The sequence below is a fragment of the Erithacus rubecula genome (assembly GCF_903797595.1).
Source record: "Erithacus rubecula genome assembly, chromosome: 3".
Classification (NCBI taxonomy): Eukaryota; Metazoa; Chordata; class Aves; order Passeriformes; family Muscicapidae; genus Erithacus; species Erithacus rubecula.
In genome coordinates this window covers 31709294-31719081 of record NC_136689.1, presented here as the reverse complement: position 1 = coordinate 31719081, position 9788 = coordinate 31709294, and the positions used below count along the sequence as shown (strand labels likewise).

Sequence of the window (9788 nt, the reverse complement as noted above, 5' to 3'; positions counted from 1 at the left end):
AGCATGACACGTGCAAGGGGAAACAGATCTGTCAAAATATCCTCAATCCTCCCTTAAGGAATTGTGTCTGCATATTCTGATAAGGATCATATCACAGGAACACTCCAAATTAATTTGTGAACAAGTTAGAATGAAACAATAAATGAATTTGGCCCTCTGTCCTCTGTGTTGCAAACTTCTACTGAGAACAAGCAGAATTGGCATTATGTGATTTTTTTTTTCCTGCAAATCCCTTTACTGTCCACTGATGCTGGACCACGGTTCCTTAAATTTTTTTTTTTTTTTGCACTTATTAAAATCTGCTTTCATGCTGTGCTATTGCACCGTGCTTTGTGAAGGAAGCATATAGTAGAAATAGTTAACAATTACCATTTGTGCTGTATCTGAGATAAGATAACAGCAGAAATATTGCACAGACACATGAATGTTAGCATGGCAAGTTACAGACGTATTTAATACCTACTTGTACTCTTGCATTTTTAGACAGAACTCGCCCTAGAAACGAATAAAGGGAGTTTAACCCTTTTCTGAACGTTTCGAGTTCTGTGTGAGTCTGATTCCAGGAACTGAGCACTGCTCTCTGTTGTCAGCACAGCTTTTCTGGTTATATCTGAATGCTTTCACTAGCTCTTGTGGTAACACATATTTCTACATTCATACCAAAAGGAAACGATTGGCATCTGCCATAAGATTTTTTTTTTTTTTTTTTGTCTACTATTCAGTAGGCAAGCCAAAGAGAAACTATAAATCATTATACACAGACTAATATCTCACTCTTTGACAGAGAAAGTTGTTATATCTTGAAAAGTGACAGGACTCTCTTATCTCGTGCCAAAGAAATGTAACATTTTCTTAAAGCCCCATTAACCTCATGCAAGTCCACTAACCTGGTGTTCCAAGATCATAAAAATAAGACTCAAGATTTTCACAGCAAGAATTTTACATAGTATCACCTGGGTTAGACATTGGGTAGACAGCACTTAGTGATAAAGGTACAGCCACCAAAAAGAAGCTAGCAAAACCTCAGACAGTGTACATGCTTTGGGTAACTCCGGTGTAAAAAGAGTTCACAGATCATCTATCACACAACAGCAGCTCATAATTCACCCGAAAGATTGAGAGACTTTAAAGATTGCAGGATTTTGAGAATTACAGTGACATACACACGACTTATCACTTATCAACATTATCAACGCTGCACAACTTATCAACATGATTGAATGGATATTGTCAATTAAGTTACAGCGTCTTCTGTGCCTTAGCATAAAAACAAGCATTGTAGCTGCCTTGTCAATAACTTGCTTTACAATGCCTAGTCTAAAATATTCTTCTGAGATTCACTAATTTTATAATAATTAGGATAACTTAATAATGTAATTTCCCTTCTTTGTTCAGTGACTAGGTAGACTTGTACTGACAAATTAATCTGAAAAGAGAGAAACAATGGAAAAACAACTCCTTGAATGCAACACTTAGGAGATGCATGCCTACTGAAATACCAAAAATGTAGGTATTTTAAATAAATACTAGAATTTGATGAGCAACCTGTTATTCTGCTGTCAGCTGTAGAGGCACAAAGGTTGAAAGTTTCTTTGCAGGATCTTGAATAAATATAAGAATTAAATTTTTTTCTTAAAAGAAATAAGAACTGTGTTTGTAGTGAATTAAAAATAGCATCATTTTATTCATATTTTGCTTTTTAAAGTGAAAAGTCAGTTATATTACAATGCTAATCATTACATTAATGAACCAGAAATAATGACTCAAACAGAACTTTTCATTTCCTTTTGACATTCAAGGACAAAATATTTTGACATTTAAAAAGTAAGCCTTATTTTGCTCTGAAACAGGAATCCAGTGAAAAAAAATTGATTGATTAGGGAAGGTAGGTTCCTCCACACAATTTAATGAATTTTGATGAAACAGATGTTAAGGAATTTTTGACCAGCACTACTGACAAGGTGAGAAGGCCTGAATTTGCATCGCAGTTCAAGCTTAAAACTTTGTAAATCAGGCAGCTGGACCAAATCTTTCAAAGCTTCTTATAAACTGTTTGTATTGAAACATTAAAATAAAGATTTAGCTAGTTTTCCAGAAAAAAAACAAAAACAACACAACAAAACAACAAGAAAATCCTGTCAATATCCAGATTATAGTCAAAGAAAACAATGATGGATACCAATCTGGTAATCTATATGTATATATTGTTGTAGCAAGCCTACTATTGAGAAGAAAAGTCCAAAACAGTCTTCCCCCCAAAAAAAATTCTCTCAAGCTACCTAAATTAACAAGTTATTTCTTTTTTCCTTGAATAATAGAACAGTATTGAAACATATGGAAGTAAAGTTCAATTTAGATGGAATAGATCTTCCTGCGTTTACTTGCTTACATACGTGTGTATTATAAACATATTTTATCTCTGAATCAAAGTTCTGTGAAACAAGGAGAGGTTTAGAACACATTCACATTGACTCAAAAACCCAACAAAAGAAGAAACCATCACACTGAGGAACCCTACACCACATCCTTTGCAACAGCTAATCTCGTGGCTGGGTAGAAGCTACAGGGACAATGCCCATGCTGCAATGTCCACCCCACCAAGGGACAGATACCATCAATCTCTCTCCTGCAGGTACAAATAGTTTAAAGAGTTGTTATCATGTGGTTTGGTTGGCTGAACTTTTTTTTTTTTTTTGTGTACTTAACGTAAATAGACTGACAGCCCTGACGACTGACCATGATCTTTTAGACAGCACAACTTGGCTCATAAAGATGGTTTTCACCAAAAGAGTAAGAAGTGTTCACTTCCCTGTCCAAAAAAGCAGCTTATTAATGCAAACTTCTTTGTTCCTTCACAGCACACAAATTTCACACTAGGTAAAAATCAACCAACCAAAAGTTTACTTCAAAGAGGTCCATCAGCAGCTGAGTATTTTCATATCAACACTAGAACAAGAATTGATCCGAAAACTTCAAAATCTTTCCTTTTCACTCAGACCCAGTAAATTATTTCCCGTGTTTATTAGAGTGGGCATCTCACATGAAACTGCTTCTTTACCATCAGAACAGCTACCCCCTTTCTATAAATAACAAAGCCTGATGATTATCACTTACTCTTTGTATGAGTCACATTTAAAGAGAGCCCTGAGGTGCTTCTCAGGGAGTCTCTTTGAATCATGAATCAGAAAGGAAAGAAAGCAGCCTCTGAATATCACCATACCCAGACTCTAGATGCCTACAAGTATCGTTGCCTATTTATAGTTTCAAGCTGTCAGGCAGTTTCATATAATGGAAGTCAATGGTCTAGAATAAGTTTATCTTCTTCAGAGGTATTTGTAAAATTAAGAGAACCTGATAATGGAAAAGTAGAAAAAGTCAAAGCCCCTTATTTCAAAATCAACTGAAAATCCATAGTCTGTACGAAAACGAGGATCAAGAGCCATCAGGCTCCCCAGGGCACAAGGCCAGGTTGGGCAGACATCAGCAAACCCTGACAGACATGGGGACAGTTTCTACCTCACTCTTTGCTGCACAGCACACCTTCAGAGCACCACATGCCACGGATTTTAAGCTATTACTTTATTTCTCATTAACAGCTTCCAGGTCTCGCCCATGTTTTATTCATTTTCCAGTCAAGGCTACAGTAAGGCTTTTACTCACCTCAGCAGGACCACAAGAAGTTTCCTTCCTTATGGACGGAGAGAAAACAGAATGCTTTCAGACCTGATGGAGCTGGAGACAAGCAGCAATTAGCTGACAACAGGCTGACACGTTCTTCACCGCTCTTGCATAAAACATTGAGCTGTGCTCCTCTGGCCCACCTCATCTTTCTAAATTTATTTATTTATTTTCAGGCTAACCACTTAGTAGCTTAGCAAACTGCTGTTTTGCAAAGGCAAATTTCCTTCATTTTCTTTTTCAGTGGATGAAAGAACTATAGTTCTGGAAAGTCCTTTACTTTCTTTTGACAATCCTTCAGGTCTCTTGCTTGCAAGTCCTTCTCACTTTCCTTGAAGTGCTCGGTTGTGTTGTCTACTTCAGCCCAAATTCTCTGGGTGTTTCTGCCCCCAAAGCGAGGAAATACTACTTTACTCCTTCAGCCTTAAATGGAAGAGCTCTCTAGATAAATGTAATTAACCCATTTATGTAGCTCATTGCTGCTCATTAACCCTGAGTGCCTTCATCTGGCTCCCAGGTCTAACACAACCATTTTTGAGGATGCCATTGCATCATGCTTCACTTTGAGCATCTGTTTTCTTGTTCCATAGCAGAGTTCCCTGATCTTCTCCTATCTTCTTGTCTAGAGACAATTATTCCAGATTTTTTTTTTCCATTCTGGGGGCATTCTCCCTGGTCCTACAGAGAGCTCAGGGACACCACCTCTTGGAAGTGTCTGCTTCCCAGAAAGTCTTGGTCTTGCTATGGCCTGCCTCAAAGTCACAAGCCCCAGAAGCCAGCTGAGGTTGAAGGCAGTAACTTGTAGAATACCACTAGTATCCTAAATCACTAATAATCTCTAAAATGCTGTAATTTTGGCAAACAAAGAGTAACCTAAAGATTTAGAAATATATAAATGGCATTTTTCTGCCTTTCTTACTACATCTGACTATATTCCTTCTTACACTGATATTCTGAAATGTTGAAATCTGTATAACCTTATTTGCCTTAAAAATTTTGAATATTAGCTAGTCATTGTTGTGATGTACATGCAATCCTGGAGAAGATTAGGATAAGGTAAGAGTGAGCAAATGAAATAGCAAGTCTACTCCTGTTTCAGAAACTAAGTATTTCCTGTCTTGCCAGAATCCTGAGTGTAGCAGCAGGTTACCTGGCCTGGCATGAACATACACATATGCACACCCACAAGCCTAAATCATGAGGTCTCACCCCTAGCTCCAAACAATTGTGATGATTTGCATACAAATACCTTACAAATAGTGGAAACAGTAATTCTCTATTTGTCTCTGCAAGAAATTATTCTTCCGCTTCTTTTTAACAGGAACTCATGAGAAATGAGAGAGACTCTGACTCATATCAGAAGATTTTTCCTGAGACATCTTTGGTCAGCACATGGCCCAGCTGATACACAATGATCAAAGATTTGCAAATCTAGTGTCTCATTTAATACCTATACATTTTAATTGTCATTTACACAGCAAATGTCATCAAGGAAGTCTTAAGGAATGCTTCATTGTAAAGAGTAGAAGGTTTACAGATACCCTCTTCAGTCAACCTAAGAACAGTATTTCAGCTGTATGTAGATACATGCATCTATTCTTTGTTTCATTTCTTACACCAATGAGTAATTTGATATTAGTTCTGTGCATACTGAAGTGAAGAAAAGAATCTTCACTTTTTGAATTCTTTTTCATGAGACCAAACATTTTCTTTTGATAGTATGGACCTTAAGATTTTCTCTTCACCTTCAACAGTTTCAACCTGAGAATGGTTTTAAATTATTAGAGGCAATGCTAAAAAACCCCAAATAACCAAGATTAATAGAAAGCCAGTCTCTGCTATGAGAACTGTTAATTCAGTGTAATGGCTGTTCTGTTGTATTTTGTTACAGTGAGAATTTACACACACTGACCAGCAGCTCTGATTTACTATTTATATGTCTATTCAGAATTTGTAATTCTGATGGCATGGACTCATCTATTCCTCTTTACATGAAAAAGTGTGTTGTGACCAACTTGCTACCACACATTTAAAATTGCAGACATTATTAAGTAATAGCTTATGTATAATTTTATTTATTTTCAGAGTTACAATGTTCATGAGATAATCATAGAGAACACATTATATATTGTTGTTAAACACATTTTTGCCACAAAAAGTTGAGAGCATTGGTAGAAAATCCTATGTCAAGTTATGTGAAAATATTTATCACCTGTAACCATAATTTCATAAAACCAATATACACTTTATGCAATATTATATCAGCAAATCCCTTCTTTTTGCAAATAACCTTTGCTCTATACTTAAGCATGTTTGTAGTTCAGTGCATCAAATGCTTCTCTGTGTGTTTGTGTGTGCGTGTGTGTTTGCAATGCACAGGAAAAATACTAGTTTACTCCTATGGTAACTGTAAATGTCAACACCACTGGACCCAAGAATGGTGAATTACAAGATCTTAATTTTAGCGAATAATCACCTCCATATTTTTCTACCTAATGCTGAACAAAACATTAATTGGCATTTACCTCCTAATGTTTACAGAACATAGACTGCATATTTCAAAGACATAATCCTTACCAACTATATACTGACTTTTATTTTAATGTCTATTATATAAATTAGGACTCTGTTGAATTCTTATACCGAGGAACAAATGATAGTAACTTTATTTAAATACATGCACAGTACCGTGCACTACAGCATGATGAAATATTACTTTTGAAATGGATGAGTGAATCAATAGAAAAATAGATTTAATAAATAATTAACATTTTAAAGTCTGGATAAAAATGGGAAATTCATGCATTTCAAGCAAAGTTTTATTTTTTCCTTGTTTTTTTAATGAAATCTCTGAGAACTTAAGACATGCAGAGCTGAGAAGCAGCTCACTATGAACAAAGAACAATGTTAAGACTGCACAAAAAGTTTTGTTCGAGATTGTTTATATGCAAGACTGAAAAAACTTGCCATTCTTGGACTTCCCTTCAACATTAGAGAGTGCTGTGCAAGCCTCAGACAAATCCCTGTACTATGATTTCTAAGCTGTTAGGAAGTCTCTCAGAGAGCTAAGAAAGTTAAAACCTGAGCAACTGCCTCACCAAAATTTATGACAAGAAATATTTGGGTTCCAGATAATAGATTACAAAAGGGTAATAGACAACAGTTCATAATTTCCTTGAGAGATTAACTTAGGGGATGAATAATTATGGATGGCGTAAGTTTATAAATTAATATGACAAAAAAAAAGTTTAATTTTCTAATATTTAGAGTTCATATCTATGTCTCAATATTTAGAGTATGTTACTATGTCTATCAACTTACAAAACAAATAAAAGAGAGTATTTACATGAAATTAATTTAATGTTTTTCCCTACCCCAACATTTGTCTGGTCATTGCCAATGCAATCAAAAGAACTGTAAATTTTCAGAAGTGAGTCTGCTCCAGTGAGTTTGATTAATTATGCATTAACCCACTTCTCTGAAGCATCCTTCACTAAATCTTTGGTGGGAAATGCACTTTAATTAGGCATGAGCTTTGGTTATTTGTGTGCATATGCACTATGCTATTGGTCAATGTGGAGAATGATTTAAAGCTTGCCATGTTACAGAGATGTATTGCTCATGAAAATAATTCCAGGGTTTCAACAAACATTGATGGCTAGTTTTGCAAGTATTATTATCTTCACTCAGCATGATCTTCTTAGTCCCATAGCTCTTGCTCAAACTTTCATTAACTTGTAATCTTAACAAAAACTTACACAAGAACAATTACGATCATTTGAATACTGTGCATATTGTTAGATGTTTTCAGTAGGTACAGTTACTCATGTACATAGGAGTTATCAGAATAAGTTACAAGATTTTAATACTTATTTGAATAAAAATATTCTCAGGGTAGAAAGAAATTATGAACTAAAAATACAGGTTAATGAGACCTGCAATGATTTTACTCTGAGACAGGTCAGATTGGCTATACATGGAAAGATGTTTGATTGAAGACATACTATTGAACTTATGGCATATGGTTATTGTAGAAAAAGCTGGAACAGAAAAGAGAGAAAATAAAATTACCCATGACATCCTCTTCCTGTATTCCATGGCAGAAATAGCCCATAGATTAGTAAATGGTAACGCATGCAACAAAAAATATTCTGTATCACTGTATGTAAACATCTGCTTTCATCATGCAAAATGCCTACAAAACTGTGACAACATTTTTTTTCTAGTAGTATGGTTTTACATCAGCTCAGCTACAGAACGGTTAAAACAAAACCCAAGATTTTGCAAATAGAAGATATTCTAAAATTCTTTAAAGATTTCCAGCATAAATATTCCAAAGCCCAACAAAGCTAATTTTTTTTTTTTTCATTTTTACTAAACTACATAGGCTTATTCCTTGCTGTGGTTCCTTGTTCTTTTGATGATAGAAGAGAAAAGACCAGTTTTTGGAGGTGGTCCCATCAACATGGGGGCTTGGTTCTTGTGAGTAATTTTTATCTGGGGAAGAAAGAAGAAAAACAGAGTTATCCCTTGAGCTAGTTCAGTTCCAGCTATCTGAGATGGCTGAATTATCTTTATATATAACTTCCAGACCTGCATCATTTAACCTAAGATGAATGGAAAATACCTGGGTTTTTTTTACGAATGATGTTCCATACGCAGTGGATCAATCTATGCGTAATAGTTTTTCCACAAATAATTTAAATTATATATAAAAAAATAAATAAATAAACACATGCAATAAAATACATGCCAATATACAATCTTACTTCTAGAGTGTGGGATTTATTGCTTGCTGTTGAGGAAGAATTAAAAAGTTGGAAAGAACATACATGCTGACAGACCAAGCTGTTGCACATTAAGATGTAAGCTATGTCTTTACATGCTTTATTTATGCATCTAATCAAGCTGTACTCTTTTACCATAGGACAGTACTTAATTTCAAAACAGCCATGGTGAGCAAAAGTATAAAGTTATTACACAAGAAAAGGTCCAAAAAGACGAAATAGCATTCTAATTTGTTAATTAATTGTTAATAGCATAGACTCAAATATTGAAAAGACTATTTAAAACACTTTGTAATACTGCTCTAAAGCCACCCGTTTTGATTTCTTTGATATAGAACTACGAATCACCTTAAATGAGACAACCTTAAAGTAGATTATGTCTGCAATTTTCTCTAATTCAAGTCTAAATTAGAGAAGACATTTTATGAATGTATGCTATGCTCAAAGCTAATTGAAAGCAATTATCAAAGTGGCATTTTGTCTGTGACTTTAAGATACATTGTAAGATAATAAATGATTCTCATTATGTAATAAAAAGGTCACATCTTGCCTTTGGGCTAGTGACGTTTGGAGTTTTTCAAAAGCAATCCGAGACATTTTCTTTAGTGAACTATGACTAATACAAGAACCATCACTTATTAAATATCAGTTGTCACCTGCATAGTACCCACATCAGAGATGGGTATTTCTTTCAAAAAGAAACACCACCTCATTAAAAACTGGAAAAATATATCTCTTAAAGTGCATACCTGACATTTTCAAGTTAAAATGAATATCCTTCACTTGTCATTCACTAATAGTAAATGAAACAAAAAATGTATGTCACGTGGAGAGGCTCATTAAAATATAGATCAGGACATTTCTTGGGGTGGAAATTTACTTTACAATGTAAGAAGAGAGAAACATGAAAATCTCAACAGTGTGTGTCTTGGTTTAACTCTATTAGAGCCTTTACTCTCCAAATGCTCATTTTCATGCCACCTTAGTTCATTAGCTTCAAATTTCATGTGGGACCTCTTTTTGTCAACACTACTCATTAGTATCGAGTATAGCATATGGGGGGTTCTTGGCAATGTAGATTACTTTCACATGGATAATAACTCTGGCTTTCAAAGACTGGCACCAATATATTTTCTCACAATAAATTCTGCTTCAGGCATCACTTAGGAAGCCAAATCTGTAGTTGGGGTAAACTGGCATTATTCCATTGATGTCAGTACCAGCTGATGATCTAGTAGTGGAAAATTGCCTATTTTTATAACTTTCAAATGCTTCATAAGACATATTTTGGGGATCAGGAGCAGTGATGGTATAGACCTGATC

At 35.0% G+C, this 9788-nt stretch overlaps 1 protein-coding gene across 3 annotated transcripts in view; it reads right to left on the bottom strand.

The window, feature by feature from the left end:
* Positions 1-5727: 5727 nt before the first annotated feature.
* DGKB (diacylglycerol kinase beta) overlaps positions 5728-9788 on the bottom strand; it is a 326673-nt gene continuing 322612 nt past the window's right edge. For all 3 annotated transcript variants that reach the window (XM_079302918.1, XM_079302917.1, XM_079302919.1), the window contains one exon: positions 5728-8175. In XM_079302918.1, coding sequence (XP_079159044.1) covers positions 8068-8175 — 108 coding nt within the window. In that variant the 3' untranslated portion in view covers positions 5728-8067. The remainder of the gene's footprint in view (positions 8176-9788) is intronic.